The sequence below is a fragment of the Tursiops truncatus genome, chromosome 20, assembly GCF_011762595.2.
Source record: "Tursiops truncatus isolate mTurTru1 chromosome 20, mTurTru1.mat.Y, whole genome shotgun sequence".
Taxonomy (NCBI): Eukaryota; Metazoa; Chordata; class Mammalia; order Artiodactyla; family Delphinidae; genus Tursiops; species Tursiops truncatus.
The window spans coordinates 33,598,691-33,616,604 of NC_047053.1; the positions used below are offsets into that span (position 1 = coordinate 33,598,691).

The following is a 17,914-nucleotide window of genomic DNA, read 5'->3' on the forward strand; positions in this document are numbered from 1 at the left end:
AGGGAGCTAAATAAAAGAAGATGAGCCCCTGAAATTAAGACCTGAAGTAGAGAAAGTACTTATAAATAGTGACGTGTTCACATACTGCTCAGTAGTGAAAAAGAGCTGGAATAATATTAGAAATCAATGATTTGGACCCTAGTCCCAGGTTATAACTTCTATGAGGAGATTTGTAAAGTGTTTTTCCAAGAGGTAATTCTATATCATGTTAAAAACCTACTTATATGGGGGATGACCTGATAAACATATACATATTAGGAGAAGCAATCAGATGTTTAGTTTTTTAAAAAATTCTGTTTATTCCTTCTCCAAAAGTTTTATTAAGGATGATGAAATGAGGTCACTAGCTTTGTGAAGAATTTCATATGGAGCAATGAGTCCTGAAGTTATCAAGGATTATGGATAACCCATTCCAAGTTTTAAAGATAGAATTTTCAAGTAAATTTCTTATATTTTGTTTTGATTAAGTGTATGTATCTTAATTTCAGTTAGCAGACTTGAAGAAAGAGAAGCAGAACTGAAGAAGGAATATAATGCATTACATCAAAGACACACAGAGGTGGGTTTCTAGGTTGTTCTTACCATGCTAATATTGAGATACAGAAATTAACCTTAGAAAATGTGTCTTAATTTCTCTTTGAAAATAGCTAGTATAATCCTTGGGGATTATTTTGAGAAGACTTTAAATTTCATGTAGCATGTACTTAGTTACCAAATGTTGACTTTTAATGTCTTTTATCTGGCATTAAGTTTTCATGTGGTGAATTAGTGTTACACAGAATATTGTAATTATTAAGGCAGTTCCAATACTTGTGTCTTTGGCTGGTTAAGTAAAAACTTAATGTGTGCATAATAAAAAGTATACGTGGTACTAATATGAGAGAATAGATATAATTTGTTTTGTTACCTGTTGGGAAATGATGGATTGGTAAATTGTTGGTCAGAGTCTCTACATTTATAATACAGTATAAAGGACTTATTTGCATCAAGCTCATAACAAATAACAAACAAATTATAATGTCTTAAAATGACTCTAAAACAGGTTTTCTGCATGAAATTTCAGTATTTTAGATGAACAACTCTAGCACATAATCTCTTCAAAGCAATTTAGAAAATGTACTTGAGGGTTTTTTAACCTTCTTTTTATGATTTTCTGTCAGCCTTTTATATGTTTCCTTTGTTTCTTTCTATCTCCTTAATGTGAAAATTGTTGCTGTGTATCATGGTCATTCTGGGGTTCACATACCTAAATAAATAGAATTTTCATAGATGCATGCACTGTTACCTGAAAAAAATAATTGCTCTCTTTCCCTTTCTAGTCCAGTCTTTCCCATGATACAGATGGTTCCAGTCTTCAGCTTCCATTTTCCTTTCACTAGTTTGGGTGATCTCTTATCCTGCCTCTGGTAGGGGCCTATATTGTTGCTTTTAAGGAATGTAAAACCCCACCGCACTCAGTTTCATTTGCTTTGGAGACTAGTGTTCTTAACACTTTCTTGGGGAGGTGTTGGAATTTCTTCCTGACGTGTGAGGTTTGATTATTACTGTTTTTGTTTTTTTTTTTTTTTTCCCGGTACGCGGGCCTCCCACTGCTGTAGCCTCTCCCGTTGTGGAGCACAGGCTCCGGACGCGCAGGCTCAGCGGCCATGGCTCACGGGCCCAGCCGCTCCGCGGCATGTGGGATCTTCTCGGACTGGGGCACGAACCCGTGTCCCCTGCATCGGCAGGCGGACTCCCAACCACTGCGCCACCAGGGAAGCCCTGATTATTACTGTTTTAACTTACATAACCACACACTAAGCATGAAGTGTCACAGAATTGATATATAGTGGTGGAGGAAAAAGATTGGCCACAGAGGGCTGGAACCATAGAGCTCTTGAAAAACAGGAACAGCTTACATAGCAGCCTTTTCAGTATGTAAAAAATAACCACATTTTAATAAGACAGGTACTTGGTAGATATTAAGACTGTTAAAGAACAATTGATTGTTAAAGGTCTATTGTTGGTTCTTTTCACACCATTCAATTCAGTGCCTGAACAATGCCCTGTACTGGTAGTGCTTATCAATGCTGATAATTATAAGCATGTTTGGGGGAGTAGGTTTATGTGCCATAAATAGTTGATAGTGATGAATAATGAATAGTCATTTTGTTTTTTCACTGAAGTTTTAACCTTTGTAATAGTTGAGGATTGTTAAATTGAAATATGTATAAAATATGCAGTCTAGAAAAAAAATCATTGTAAAGTGAAATTTCATATTTTCTCTCATATACGTATTTAGCAAAAGTGAAGATGTGTTCCAGCAGAAAAAGCAACCTGACATCTTAATTTCAAATGAAAAGATATAATAATTTTTCTATTTCTGATCCTTCAGAGAAGGGCAGCCCAGGAAGAAGAAAAGATCTCAGGAAAATCCTAAATACCAAGGCAGAGATTTGGGTCTCTCTAGTAACCAAGGCAGATCTTACATGTAGCATTTTCATAGGGTCCCCACCCTTAGTCCTAAGCAGCTTCTATCCTCTGCCCTGATAGGCTCTCTGTATTTCGTTCTGCCTCAAGGAAGGTTTATATAACACAGATATGGCTGCTTTAAAATGTGGGTCTTTTCTATTCTAGCCCACATTTTTCTGTGTTTATACAGCTGTACTAGAAATACAATTCAATTAGCAATTATAAATAGCTATCCAATGCTAAAGAACTAGGTGTCCTTTAAAGGTAAATTCTGAAAACCTACAGGGAAAGGAAGTCTGAAGGATTTAACCTTAATCTTTCCACTGTTACTTCTAACTAAGGTAACCTTTGTTATAGGCTACAAAAAAGTTGTTTAAAAGCACTTTTATCAAAAGCATTGTTTGCTGCTTAAGAGAAATCTCTGGCTCTTTTTGTAATGTGAATAACTGTTCTCTAATTAACTTCAGAATTTTATACACATTACTGAATTTGCTTGAAAGAAAACATATCTTGAAGAGGGCATTGGAGGAAATATACATACTGTTATATTAATCACTAAAAACTTGAACCCTGGTCTTACATCAGGGACTGTTTAAATGCATTTTCATCTCATCCTCTGAGTAAATTCTTATAATCCACCCCCATTTTACAGATTGAAGCTTAGAAAGAGAAGATGGAGTGATTTGTCCCAAATTCCATGCTAGTATGTGACTGGATTTGAACCTGGGTCTGTCTGATTCCCTTGCCTGAATTTTCAATAATGCTTTTAGGTTATGAAACACATGGACGTTAAATGCACTAGAAAATTTTCTTTGCCTCTTTGTTTTATGCCATCTCAACCACTTTAAGAATAGTGGCTTTGTGGATATACTTACAGGATTTTGAGCTGCATATGGAAGGATTTAAGGCCAACAGAATTAAAAGGATTCATGCCACTTGTCTTCAAAACCTCTATTTTTGCCTTGCTTTTCTAATAACTATTGCCTTGCGTTTCAGTTTTAGCCAAAGTTGACAGTCAACCTCTGCTGTGAAGATTTCTCTAAGTGGGAGGGAAGTTGGGATGTTCTAAACAGTGTGCTTGGGACCCTTCTTCATGACTCCAGCTACTTGTTGCTGAATTGACTCCTGGATATGTGTGAATTAATGTTCATTAATTTTCCGGAGAAAATTGAGAGTTACCATTCTGAGATAAGGAGGGATGGGGCTGGTGGACCCAATAGTAGGTTATCTAAAGCATATCCTATTTTACCCTACCTCTCTTTTCTACCTGGCAGCATTGCCCCCTACTCAGTTTTTTATTAAAAACAACCTGAGCTACTCTGTGAAGCCCTGTAATTAAAACTTAAATTTTTATGTATAATTTATTATTTCTACTTTTTTGTGCATATATAGAATATAGTGCATATTTTATTTCAGACATCAGGAAATGCTTTAGGATGTGGGGTTTTCTTGTGGGAGTGAGGAAGAAAGGACAATGAACTTATTGCCTGCCTCCAGAATTGACTGAAAGGACAGATACACCATGAGTCCTGTAATGCTTAACTACTCTGATGACTGAGTCAGATGGACCTGAGTTCTGGCCACAAAGCCAACTAGCTGACAGAGCACAGTTAATCATTAACTAGCTGGTCAAGTTGGGCAAATTATTTTAACCTCCTTAAACTGGAGTTTATCTAGCAAATCATATTGTTGTTGTGAGGATTAATTGAAACAATGTACATGCACTGGCTGATTTGTAGTTGGTGCTCAATAAATATTAGCTGCCATTTTGTTGTTGTTGTTCTGTCCTATTAAGTGTTAGTTTAATTGGGTTGAAACCAATTTCATTATGTAGACCATTTTGGAATGTCAGAAATAGTTACTTGGGTCAGTCATTTGAAGAAGGTTTGGAATTCAACATCTTCTAAATTAAAACTTTTTTAACGTATTCATTTAAGACAAGAATCAATCTATAGAATGCATCATTTGGGGTAGAACTGATTCTGTATCTTTGCATTTTATTTAATCTTTTTATTTGTCTATATTGAATAAATATCAATAGATTATTATAAAAGCAGTCTAGGGGAGATTTCTATTCATTTGAATGCTTAAAGAAACTTAGATTCTTCCATTTGAACGAATCAAATTCATATAATCACTCTCCATTATAAAAGAATTTGACTTAGATTTTCTCAAATCTTTTGAAAATTTAAATTGGTGTCTATTTGGCCCAACCATCACTTTGTTATACTAGTCTCATTTAAATTTTTTCCCTTAAAGTTTTCCCTGATACAAGAAGGAAACAGCTCATTATTTCTGATTCACTGACACAAAGACGAAAGCTGTATTTCTGCAAAACTGTTCTTTAAATGGTGGTAAAGAGAAAATCTTTAAATTTAAAAGTTTTAAATATACCATATCCATGTGATTCTGTATTAATTTTTCCTTGTTTGATACATTTCTTATTTGGGCTAGTTTTAATTGGGGAACAGCCTGATTGATTCTTTTATATTTGATTTGATAGAATTACCCATCTTAACCCATGCATCAGAGTTCATCTTTTTGTTTATTTGAAGTAAATAACAGTTTCAAATTGATTTACATACTTCTTAATTTTTGTATATGCATGCATGCCAAGTAAAATTTTCACAACAAAAGCATACTTAAAAAAAATATATTTATTTATTTATCTGGCCACACTGGGCCACTGTGGGATCTCAGTTCGCCGACTAGGGATCGAACCCTGGCCACAGCAGTGAAAGCGTGGCCAGGGTTCGAAAAAATTTTTTTGCTATGCTAAGCAAGATGTTGGCTACTTTTGCGGACACTAGCATCCTTAAATGTAAGCATTTGCATATTCCTTTGCCGTTAAAAGAAAATTTCATCCTTAATATTCTTTTACATGGAACTGTAGTCTGATAAATAAGAAATTTATATTAAAAGGTTTCCCTTGCTAAAACAGTATGTTTTTATTCCAGGTATTAGTCTTAAAATTTTGTGTATTCTTTTCTTTCTTCAAAATAGATGATCCATAATTATATGGAACACTTAGAAAGAACAAAACTTCATCAGCTCTCAGGGGGTGATCAACTAGAGTCCACAGCTCATAGTAGAATTAGGTAAGCTTTTTAATACATTTTTGCCTTGGGAAAAAGGGAAATAAAATAATCTGTTTGTTTCTGTTTCTCTCTGTTCTTTAATCCTGGAACAATAGTTAAGCTGATTCAAAAAGCTCTCTACTGTAGTTGGAATGCTACCGGAGAGAGTAGCATGGAAAAACAGAACAGCTTTCACTAATGAAGAGGTAAATTGTGAGCCATGCTATATGGCAACATATCGAGGTATTTTGATTGATTTCTGATATTTAATGAAGATTACACTAGGTTTAAAATTGTCTGATTTGTGAGAATGCTGAAAATTTTCATTTCTCCTGTATAATTGGTTTAAAAGTCCTTTTTGTTACAGAGAGGCATGTTTGAAAGGGTTAGTAGCTAAGACTTCTGTTTGATGTAGGAGTGTGAATAAATTATGTAGATCTCCAAGCACTGTAGCCAATGAGCTAAGCCAGGACTCTTAGTGGAGAGGAAAACAGTTAATAGGCTTGCCGTTGCTCTGGATTGCTGCATAAATGCTAGGAGCAGCAGCTCTATGGTTATGAGGTGGGGAGAGCGGGATGACGTCATCGCTTCGGAGCTGCTGCAGGATGGAGTGGAAAGCTGCTGCTGATGGCATTGTTTTTGTGGCAGCAGCTGAATGACAGATCCTCACTACAAAGATACCCCTTTGGCCCCCGTGTAGGCCTCCTGGTTCCGGTGTTTCACCATGCCAGCACAGCGCCATGAGTCCTGGATGCATGCTGCTGTTTGTGTTTGGCTTTGTTGGCGGGGCGGTGGTCATTAATTCTGCTATCTTAGTGTCTCTCTCTGTTTTGCTGCTTGTGCACTTTTCTATTTCTACCGGAGTGCCAGCTCTGACGCAGAACCTACCAAGGATACTCAGGTACTTTAGTCTCTCTTAGAAGTCCCTGTTTAGTTGGTTTTTCTTGAATTTTTAGCTTCACGGGTCTTCTTTGTAACCATTTCTGTTGCAGATTGAAACAATGGAAAATGGATTGAAGCTGAGATTTCATTTCTTATTTATAGTAGTTTATGGGCTGTCACTCAGGGATACGGCTTGGTGTTTGGAAAGCACCGACTTAAGAAAAAGATTTTCAGATTGTACTTATACACAAGTACAAGATCAGTGTGGTCTTGTTTTAAGCAGTGTTCAAAGAGTAAAGGGAGAGCAGGAGTCGAGCATTGGGTCTAAATTTGCACAGTCTCTTCGTTTAGTATCTGAATATTTAGGAGCAAATAATCTTTTATGGTGGGACTTGTAGTTGATTAGGCACAGGCCATAGGTGTTTATTTTGTTCCAACTATCCTTTGACTGATGGAGGTTCAGGCATCCTTTTTGCAGTTTTTGCAATTTTTGATAGCAGCTCATGGGAACTGACAACTTAAATATTTTCTTTCTAAAACACAATATATTTTAAAGCAAAAGGATTTAAACCTTTTAGGGCAAGGAATTCATTTTTTTCCCCCAATTATTTACACATCAAAGTTACGAAAGCTTTACAGAGCCTATTCACTATTGTTTTGTCAGATGTTGCCTTTTCTTTGTAGACTTGGGTGACAAATATCCATGCCCGCTTGTGGGGGTTAGTCATTAATTTCTGTAGCTTTTCTGCCCTTCACTCTACTTGCACGCTCTAAGAACCATCTTCTGTATTTTAGAGATTTAATGTTTTGGTTTCTTTTGTTTTCTAACTCATCAAACTAAAATTGATTTGTTGAGATTTTTGCTTTGTGCATCGTTTTAAATGAGGGTTCATAGTGTATAGCTTTTTATAAGTGTTTACTTAAAACTCAACTCCTAATTGTGGACTTAAAGTAGTAAATTCCCTCAATGTGTTCTTTTTTTATTCATAGGTCCATTCATGTTCAACATTAGTTTAAGGTCCAAAAATTAAATTTCAACTATGATCTTAAAACTAGGTACTTGGTCATTTTTTTTCCCTGATTTTATAAAAATCAGGAGCAAATCTTATTACTTGTGTATATTTTAATACATAAAGGATTTGTATGTATCTATATATAGGCTTTTAGGAAATTGAAAAATACCTTGACTCAAGAATATTTAGACTATTCAAATAAGATTAGTCTTAAAGGGCTGGCTTAGGTTTCCGTTCCATTTAAGATGCCAGTGCTGTGCTGTGCCATGCAGTGCAGTGTTGTGCCATGCAGTGCTGTGCAGTGGGTGAGAGGTTTGGAGTCAGGCTGCCTGGCTACAACCGCTCTGCCACATGCGAGCTGTGGGGCCTTTGGCAAGGTGCTTACTCTCTGTGCCAGAGTTTCCTCCTCTGAGGTTCTTACCCCATTGGGTCGTTTTAAAAAACACGTGAGATGATTATTTTGTATTCAGTCAGTCGCAAGATATATTGTAAATTAAACAAGTAAATAATTTTCATAGTCACTTATATCTACTACATTTTTAGCAAAACTATTTTAGCTCTAGCTGTTTTATTCATAAAATAACTTACGATTAAATTCAAAAAGTTCCTTGACATAAAAGTTGCTGTTGATCTGATTGAAGAAAGTCTTCCATATTCAGTCTTTAATATTAAGATTAAATTGTCAAGAAATAGGTAGCTCCAAGGAAAGTACGTGGGTCTTGAAGTCAAAACAGGCCTGACTTTGAATCCCATTTCTGCTGATTACTAGTGCCTAAAGTCTCTGAGTGTCACTTTTCCTAATCTGAAACCAGGGAAAATAATTCCTATTTCCTTATGAGGATTAAATGAGATAATGTAAATAAATCATCCATCTGAGTGCTTGCCACATGGTGGGTGTTGAACAAATGTAACCTTTTTACTGTTCTTTATAATATGAACAGTCGATTTTATTAATTATTATTTGTTTTAAATGGGAATAATAAAGCTGTTTCAAAACATATTTGCAAAGTTATTTATGCACATAAGGTAACATTTAAATAACCAATTTAAAAATGGATATATGGCAGTTTTTAAAAATATGTAACAAGGATTCTGATAGCTGATGATAGCTCTGTTTCTAGGTAGTAATGCATTATTGAAACACCTGGGCTTTAAATCTGCCACTTGATATTTTCCCACATGTATTTCATTCTTTGGTTTCTTTTGTGAGTTTTACTGAAGCGTTTAATATATAGAGTATCAAACATGCATACCAATATAGTACAGGACTAATGTTCACTTTTCAGCGTTTCCTTTTGAAAAAAGGACTCTACTTAACGTGCATAATTACATGTCCTTCTCCCTCCCCGCCAAGTCTTACGTAGTTTATCAGTAAAAAAAAGGAGAGAAAAGATGTGTGTAGTAATACAATTTTTCCAGAGTTGGAACAGTGTAACCTACAGCATCATTGACCCTCTTGACAGCTATCAGTCTCTGAAGAAAAATTCCCTCCCTGTCAAGCAGTTTCTGAAGGATAAATATAAGCAGTACAAAGGTTTCAATTCTACTTATATTCTGGATTGTAGAGTTAGTATTTAACAGGAGTAGGAAAGTAAAACTTGGACCCACAGCCGACTCCTTCCCCCAACTTTTCCAGTATTTAACATGTGTGAAAATGATTGTGTTGTCATTCATAAAGGAAGATAATTGTCATGACTGGCCTGCATTTTGATTATCATTGGCAGTGTGATGAATTCGAATGAAGTTTGTATTGTCTTTCTTTGCACTTGGGGTTAGAGAGCCTTCCATCTGATTAAATTCCTGGTCACTTTTTGCTAAAGTCATTAAGATATGTTAAAAAACAATAAGTAATCTAGTAGCTCTTAGACCCTTAGATTTTCAGTTCCCAAAATACGTTCCCCACCCAAAATTTCCAATCGTTGTCACCATGATTTGGTGAAATAAAGGGCATTTTAAAATCAAGCAGAAAAGATGTGGCAAAGGGGTGAATCATTCTCAAGAAAGAACAGGTTCTATGATATGTGCAAGCATGTATGTGTATGACGTGTTCTGTGTTATCCAGTAAGGATATAATAAATAATGCCTCTTCGCTGTGGACTTATGACAACTTTCTTGCTGAACCAGCATTTGGGAGTAACTGGTAGAAAGAATAGCCGACTACTTTGTTATTTGGTTGTTCTGGCAGGTCGTGGAGACAAACTTAGATTTGGTTTTAAAATCTAGCCTTTTATTATGCTGCCTACATGCGTTTGAATTTTCCTCCCAAATCAAATAGGAAAAGTACCCCAAGTGTGAAGAAGTTATAAATAATTAACTCTTGATAGAGAAAAGTCCTGTTCTATTTCCTTGTGCCTACAACTTTAATAAAATGCAGTCCCTCAACCCTTTTGCTTCACCTAATCTTTAAGGAGGTGTTTGACAGTTGTACTGATCCTTTCTGATTGTCATTAGGAATGAAAGCAGTGTACCCTTTGTGTTCAGTGAGGGCACATTTCAAAAGTGGCTTAAGTTTCTTGGTATGAAAATAAGCTTACAGAATAAAGACTTATTTAGAAAAACTGAATATTTTCCAATTTATTTATATTACTTATTTATAACCTCAGTGTTTCTGTTCTAACTTACATTTTTTACCAGCAGCACTATGGTTCCTAGAAGCTCCAAACCTTTGGTGTCTCATTTCTTGCTAATTTCCATTTGAGTTAATGACCCAGGATGACCCAGGCTTATTTCTACCCTCTAAAAGTCCTTTGCATTAACAAAGGATGTGTTTCTTGTTAAAATTCTATTATTAAAATTGAAACTCTTGTTCACTGGAATTTCCCACAAAGCATTGGAAACTCTACAGTCTTTCATAGAATTTTTTGGCCTCCTTGTTTGGAGAAACTGACAATTGTTTTCTCATACATAATGTGGTGGAAAGGGTCTCATATATTGGTTCTGTAGAACAATACAGCTTTCCTACTTTAGGGGATAAAACTGTGAAAGCGCGCGCGCGCGCGCGCGCACACACACACACACACACACACACACGCACGCGCACACACACACACACACACACACACACACAACCTAAAAGTTGAGAATTAATGTTTTATTCAGAGACATTACTAAGGACTATAGCCCAGCAGGGCAGCCTCTCAGATAGCTCTGAGGAACCGTCCCAAACCGGCAAAGGGAGGAACCAGGATATATAGGAGTTTTTGCTGAGAAAAATAAATAGATAATAAACAACATATAGTGGAACATCAAAAGATTTCTGCTAATCACAAAAGACAGACATCTCAAGTTAATGATTTTAATGCTTTTCTATGTATGGGAACATGCAGGAGTCTGGGCTCATTGAAATTATTCCTTTGATATACGTCTTAACTATCTAGGGTCAGTATACTGTTTTTCTCCATCCTGAATTCCCTTCAGGGCCCTCCATCAGGGCTGGCTGCAGTGGCTGATGGCTGAATGGCAGGCAACGTTGTTTGTTTACTGAAATGGCAGGCAACATTTTTTTGGTCCACATGTTCTTTTTACCATTTAATCAGTAGCCCTGATTTAGACCATATATTGATTTTCCTCTAGGCAGAAAAGAGATACCCTGAAGAGGCATGGTAAATATCTAGGGATTAACATGAGGAATTGGGAAGTCTAAAAGCAGGAGTTGGGGTAAGGGACTCATCAGTAACTTAATAAGATTTCCTAAACTATATTTTACTACCTTTCTTAGTTGATTCCCTGGGGCTAATTTAGCTTCTGAGACTCTGTCCTTTCTCTTTGGTAAGTCTGCTTGTTCAGATAGGCAGACAGAATTATTTAAGAGTGATAATTCTGGAGCAGTGACAGCCCAGCCTTATTACTTACAGTCATGATGAATAACAGTTAAAAACGAATTAATGCTTAATTTTTCTCCCCTCTCCAAATAGAAAAGAACGCCCTATATCATTAGGGATTTTCCCATTACCTGCTGGAGATGGATTGCTTACACCTGACACTCAGAAAGGTGGCGAGACCCCTGGATCAGAGCAATGGAAATTTCAGGAGTTAAGTCAACCACGTTCTCATACCAGCCTGAAGGTAAGCTTTATTCTGTGAAAACCTTCAGTTTGTGTTTTATAAGCTTTCTTATCCAAATTGAAGTGCTAGACAGCCAGAACATAATAAAATGAAATAGTATGTACACATTTTTAGTTCGTAAAACAGATGCTTTTTTTAAATTGGAAATGAGCTCTTCCCAAGAGTTTTAGTTTTTTATTATACTTTTTCAAGTTATATAGGAAAACAGAGTCAAGCTTTGTTACATCTTGGTTGTCATACTAATGACATTTCTATTTGATTTAGGCTATTTCCACTTGATTTACATTATATGAATTTAGGATGGGGTGAGCAGTGAACCGAAAATTATTGCCAACTGAAATCCTTGGTTCACTGTTAGGAAGCGTCACAATTTAGTAGGGCTTCACTTAAAAAAAAAAAACAAAAAAAAACCATGATACTTTCCTCAAAACCTTCATAAAGCAATATCCAAAAGTGCATTGTGTTTAGCTAAAAAGGCCTGGTGTTAGTTCATTATAGATTATGTTCTTGACCAAGATCTTGTCACCAAATAAGTTATAAATATAAATAATAATATATTCCAAGAGTGGAGATATACTAATAATTGAAAATAATTGAAGTTATAGTGTATATCTTATAAAGTGCAATATTTATAAAGGGAACACTGATTATAAAGGAACCTTGTTACATTAGAAAATTGACTCTGTCATAAAACAAACAGGCCACCTACAATGAATACAGGTGAGTTACTTACGTCTTTATCTCCTTTTTCTGGTCTCTTTTTCTCCAAATTACTTATCGTGGTTTAAGTACTTATATAGATAGCTCTTATGATACTTCTAAATTACGAAGTCATTTACTTATTTACTTTGTTTCTCTCCAAATCCATGCGGTTTTTTTAGTGCTGTATCCCTAGCACTTAGAAAAGGTGTCTAGCACATAATCGTCACTCAGAACATGTCTGTCAAATGAATTATTTGTTTTAGATGTTAGAAAGACTCTTTTGAAGATAATATAAATGGTCTGTTTTTCAGCTCTAGTAGGTAGAGGCATTTAGAATCATTCCATTGACCTCTGAAATGTGCTCAAAACAGTAAACAGTCAATAAATATTTCATAGCTTTGCTCTCACTGAAAAGTATTTTTAACAGTAGGCCTAACCTCGCCTTTTTCTCATTCTCCTTTCTTTTTTGCTCACTTTATTAGAAGGTAATTATGCAGCTGCTCAGTGTCCACAGTGATGCCACTAGGAAGTTTTCTCATCTTACCCCTATGGCCACACTGACTTTTTTAGCCTGCCTGTTGCTTTAATAGATCTTCCAAAACACCCAGCTCTCAATCGCCTACTTGCCATGTCCCTTTCCCAAAACAAAATTAAGTAGCAGGGATACTTCTAGGACATCAAAAATGTATACCATATGGTAACTGTATTTTAACTACTATCCAAAAAGATACCTTAAAGAGAAGATTGTTATTTAATCCAGTCCTATATAGTATACCTGAAATCTTCAGGTATACTATATGATTTTATATAAGGGACTTGAGCATCTAGATTTCGGTATGCACAGGGAGTCCTGGAACAATCCCCTGTAGATACCAAGGGACAGCTGTACTGGAAAATCTGCCAGGACTCATGCACCTAGAAAAATATACAAGTTGTTCTTAAAAAGAAGTATTTGTACATATTATTCCTTTACTTATTGTATTTTTGTGGGGGAAATCAACAAACAAACAAATGAAATCATGGAATTTCAAGTAGTGTTATGTACTATTTTTAAAAAGCTAAGTAAGGGGCTAGAGAGTAATTAGTAAGGAGGAGTGCTTATTTTAGAGTGATGAAGGAAGGCCTCTTGGAGGTGGTGACTTGTGCCCTGAAATGAAGAAGGTACAGGTGCATGGAAAGGTCCAGAGGACTGTGTGTTTCAGGATGATCAACTAGCATCTGTAAAGACCCCGAGGTGGGGACAAACTTTGGTGTGTTTGAAGAATGTTTTTTTTTCTCTTCATCCCATTCCTCTGAGACTTCAGTGCTACCTACTGCACCAATGTGCCTTTTTTCACGGTTACCCAAAATATCCATCTCTCTAAATAGTATGATGGGGACTTCCCTGGTGGCACAGTGGTTAAGAATCTCCCTGCCAATGCAGGGGACACGGGTTCAATCCCTGGTCCAGGAAGATCCCACATGCTGCAGAGCAACTAAGCCTCTGAGCCACAACTACTGAGACCTCGTGCCACAACTACTGAAGCCTGCATGCCTAGAGGCCATGATCCACAACAAGAGAAGCCACCACAATGAGAAGCCTGCATACCACACAAAGAGTAACCCCTGCTCGCCGCAACTAGAGAAAGCCTACACACAGCAACGAAGACCGGACACAGCCATAAATAATAAATAAATAAATAGTGTGATGGAAAATTCTCATTCCCATCTTGCCTTGTGGCAGCATTTGACACATTTGAATACTTTCTGCTTTTCTTATTAATAAAATTTGTCTTTCCAACTTAGTTTTCTTCTAATTTTATTTTTTAATTGTTTTTCATCATTCTTTTGTAAAAAAATTTATTTTATTTTTGGCTGCGTTGGGTCTTTGTTGCTGCGCGCAGGCTTTCTTTCTCTAGTTGTGGTGAGCGGGGGCTACTCTTCGTTGCGGTGCACGGGCTTCTCATTGCGGTGGCTTCTCTTGTTGTGGAACACAGGCTCTAGGCACATGGGCTTCAGTAGCTGTGACACATGGGCTCAGTAGTTGTGGCTCGCGGGCTCTAGAGCGCAGGCTCAGTAGTTGTGGCGCACAGGCTTAGTTGCTCCGTGGCATGTGGGATCCTCCCGGACCAGGGCTCGAACCTGTGACCCTGCATTGGCAGGCGGATTCTTAACCACTGCGCCACCAGGGAAAGCCCACTTTCTGCTTCTTGAACTGCTTTCTTCACTTTGCCCCCCGGATACTTCTCTTTCTCTTTTTCTCTTTCTCTTTCTCTTTCTCTCCCCCGCCCCCCTCCCCCTCCCCCTCTCCCTCTGTCTCCCATCTCCCCCTCTCCCTCTCTCTCTGGTTTTCTTCACAGGTCCTTTTCCATTGCTGCTTTTGCACCTCTAAATGTTGTAGTTCTCTAGGGCTTAAATTTCAGCCCCCTCCTCTACTTAATGTGGGTAGCTCAAGTTTCATGTCTGTAAATACCATTCACCCATCAGTGTTCACAAGTTTGAATTTCTGACTTTGACCCCTTTCCTGAACTCCACACCTGTGCATCCTTTTCTATATAGTTTTCCCACATACATTATTTGTATCCTGCTTAGGTTACCACCAGTAGAAGTATTCTTTCAAGGCCAATCTAAATGCCACAGCTTACATGAAGCTTCACCTGACACCTTTTGATGGTCCTCAAATCGAGTTTAGAGATCAGTTTAAGGCAGAAAGCAGAGGAATTTTATATTGTATCATTAACAGAAATTTCTTAATGGGGGGCTACTAGCAAAATTGGTAAAAAGGAACTTATGTTAAATGACATTTTCTGTTGAAAATGTATTATAAAAATGCTAGGGTGGAAATGGGCAAAAATGTTAAGGTAAGGTTGTTCATCCAACTGAATTATATTCACGAAGGAGGAAACAGAAAATGTATATTACTCAAGAAAGGTGGTTGTGGTGGGAGGACAGTGAAAAGATGTTTTCAGTTGGCAGGGTGAAGGGAAAAATACTCTTAGAAGGCGCGAGACTGGGTTGTTTGTGTGCTTAGAAGAGGAGTCCGATAGAAAAAAATTGAAAACAACGGAGTGAAGGGCGATGAATGATACATCAGAATTATTGAGGAAGGGCCAGGGGAAAGGGATCACATATCCCATCTGCCATTAAAATCTACTTTATTGACAGGACATCTCAGTTTTTCCTCATCTTTTGCTATTACAAGCAATGCTGCATTGAATAACCTTGTACTTAATTTAGTACTTGTATTTATAATTCCCATAAGTGGGATTGCTGGATTAAAGCATGTATTTAAGATTTTGCTAGATATCACCAAATTGCCTGCCAAAGGGATGGTAGCTGTTTGTATTCTCACCAGCTATGTTGTATAAGTTCTTCATTGCTTTACAAGTTTAGAGTTCAGATATCTCTCCCTTGTGCCCAAATATAGAAAGAGAACAAAGTGTTTTAAATATCATTTAAAATACCCTACACATAAAATTTTCATGCTGTTTTCTAGACCTTGGTTAGTATCACTTTGGCAATGATTTCATAGATTCCGTCTAGTTTCACATGTACACATACATATGTATATATACACCTATGCATGTATATGCACCTGCGCATGCCTAAAGACGTGTGTGAGTATACACATATGTATATATACTCCGAAAAAGTATTATTTTTTCCTTTAGAGTCTCCTGGGTTGTTGGTTATTAGTAGAATGTGACTTTTAGAACTGAGAAAAACAATTTTAGCTAAAAAGCAATTGGATTGATACCTACTTGTGAAAGTTTTAAAGAGTACTTTTGAAACCACATGACTTGAAATACTTCAGTGGAACTGCTGTGAGAAGGTCTTGTTAGCAGGGTTTGGTATATAAAGCCAGTGGTCAATGTGTGCTGCATTCGTCAGGGAACGTGCTTAGCATGCAGAATGGAAAATTTCTGAACAGAGCCAGCATTATTGTTTAGAAGAATTTTCCATCCTCCTCCATTTGTGTTAAATTGTTCCTATTTCTTTAGTTTTCCCAAGCTTGAATCTCTATAGTAGTTAAACCTTATTCCTGTGTCTTTTGTGATTAAAGATCCTGTTGTAAAACGCATGTGTGATTTTAAATTTCCAAACAGTTAAAGCTCTTGGTTTGTTTTGTTTTTAACTTTTCATTTTGAAACATTTTAGACTTATAGAAAAGTTGCAAAAATAGTACAGAAGGAACGACACCCATCACCCACCCAACATTGGTATGTTAACTAACCATGGTAAGATTATCAAAACTAAGAAATTAACATTGGTACAATACTATTAGCTGAACTACAGACTTGTATTCAGATTTTGCCAATGTTCCCACTACTGTTCTTTTTCAGTTCCAGGATGCAATCCAGGATCCCACATTGCGCTGAGTTATGTTTCCTCAGTCTCTTCTAACGTTTGACGGTTTCTCAGCCTTTCCTTGTCTTTCATGACCTTCAGGCTTAAAGAGTACTGGTTAGTTATTTTGTAAAATAGCTCTCAATTTGGGCTTCTCTGATGATTTCTTATGATTAGATTGAGGCTATATATTTTTGGCAAGAATACTGTAGAATGCCGTAGTGGTGATGTTAACCTCGATTGCTCGGTTCAGCTGGTGTGTGTTGGATTTCTTCACTGTAAAGTTACTGTTTTTCTGTTTATAATTTAATTAATATCTTGGTGGATATATTTTGAGACTGGGCCAATATCCTGCTTCTCCTCAAACTTTCATTTACTGATTTTAATGTGCATCAGTGAATCTTACCTACAATAATTATTACTGTGGTGTTGTAATGCTTATTTTCTATTTTCTTCATCCTACATTCATTAACTGTAATTCTTTGGGGAGGGAGAGCTGCTCACTCCCTCCCTTCTTTCCTTCATATTTGAACTCAAAGGTATTATTTTGTTCTGTAGGTTATCCAATGCTATTACTATTTATTTATTAATTAATTTATTTATTTAGGCTGCTTTGGGTCTTCATTGCTGCACGTGGGCTTTCTCTAGTTGTGGCGAGCGGGGCCTACTCGTCCTTGCGGTGTGCATTGCGGTGGCTTCTCTTGTTGTGGAGCACTGGCTCTAGGTGCGCAAGCTTCAGTAGTTGTGGTGCACGGGCTCAGTATTTGTGGCTCGTGGGCTCTAGAGTGCAGGCTCAGTAGTTGTGGCGCACAGGCTTAGTTTCTCCCCGGCATGTGGGATCTTCCCAGACCAGGGATCGAACCTGTGTCCCCTGCATTGACAGGCGGATTCTTAACCACTGCACCACCAGGGAAGTCCCATTACTATTTATTTTGTTGCTCAGAGTGTTTCAGCCTTGGACATCAGGAGCTCTTCCAGGAGTCTTCCTATACCCTTTCGACATGCCCATACTCTTTTGAGTCCTTCCTTCCTGACACCATCAGATGCTCCAGCCTCTTGCATTTTCCCTGCCCCTGCTGTGCAGTCAAGTGCTTCTCCAAGAAGCCTTGGTTCTGTTTATTGTAGAATGGTACTTAGGAACCAAGATCTAGGCACTAAATGTGCTTACTGGTTGGAATGTGATTGCTTCTAGGCCCTTTCTTCCATTGATGCTTATGTTGGGTTTTTCCATTAGTTTATAGTATACATTATCTCCTTTTGGATTTTTATATTAGTGTTTACAGTAGGGTAAAATAAAAATAGAATTTTAAGAAAAATGGATTATATGTTGTAATATTTCAGGTTGGTTTTGCTTGGGACAGAGGGTAAGGAATTTCTTCTATAACTTCAGTTTTTATT

The 17,914-nt window shown here is 37.1% G+C and overlaps 1 protein-coding gene across 10 annotated transcripts in view; it reads left to right on the forward strand.

The window, feature by feature from the left end:
• Positions 1 to 17,914, forward strand: part of SPAG9 (sperm associated antigen 9) — a 150,280-nt gene that overhangs the window by 68,666 nt on the left and 63,700 nt on the right. For 8 of the 10 annotated variants that reach the window (XM_019944358.3, XM_019944359.3, XM_019944361.3 and 5 more), the window contains 3 exons: positions 489 to 559; positions 5,455 to 5,549; positions 11,338 to 11,488. In XM_019944358.3, coding sequence (XP_019799917.1) covers positions 489 to 559; positions 5,455 to 5,549; positions 11,338 to 11,488 — 317 coding nt within the window. Of the gene's footprint in view, positions 1 to 488; positions 560 to 5,454; positions 5,550 to 11,337; positions 11,489 to 17,914 lie in introns of those variants that run through there. The other 2 variants (XM_073797932.1, XM_019944364.3) reach the window with 2 other exon arrangements.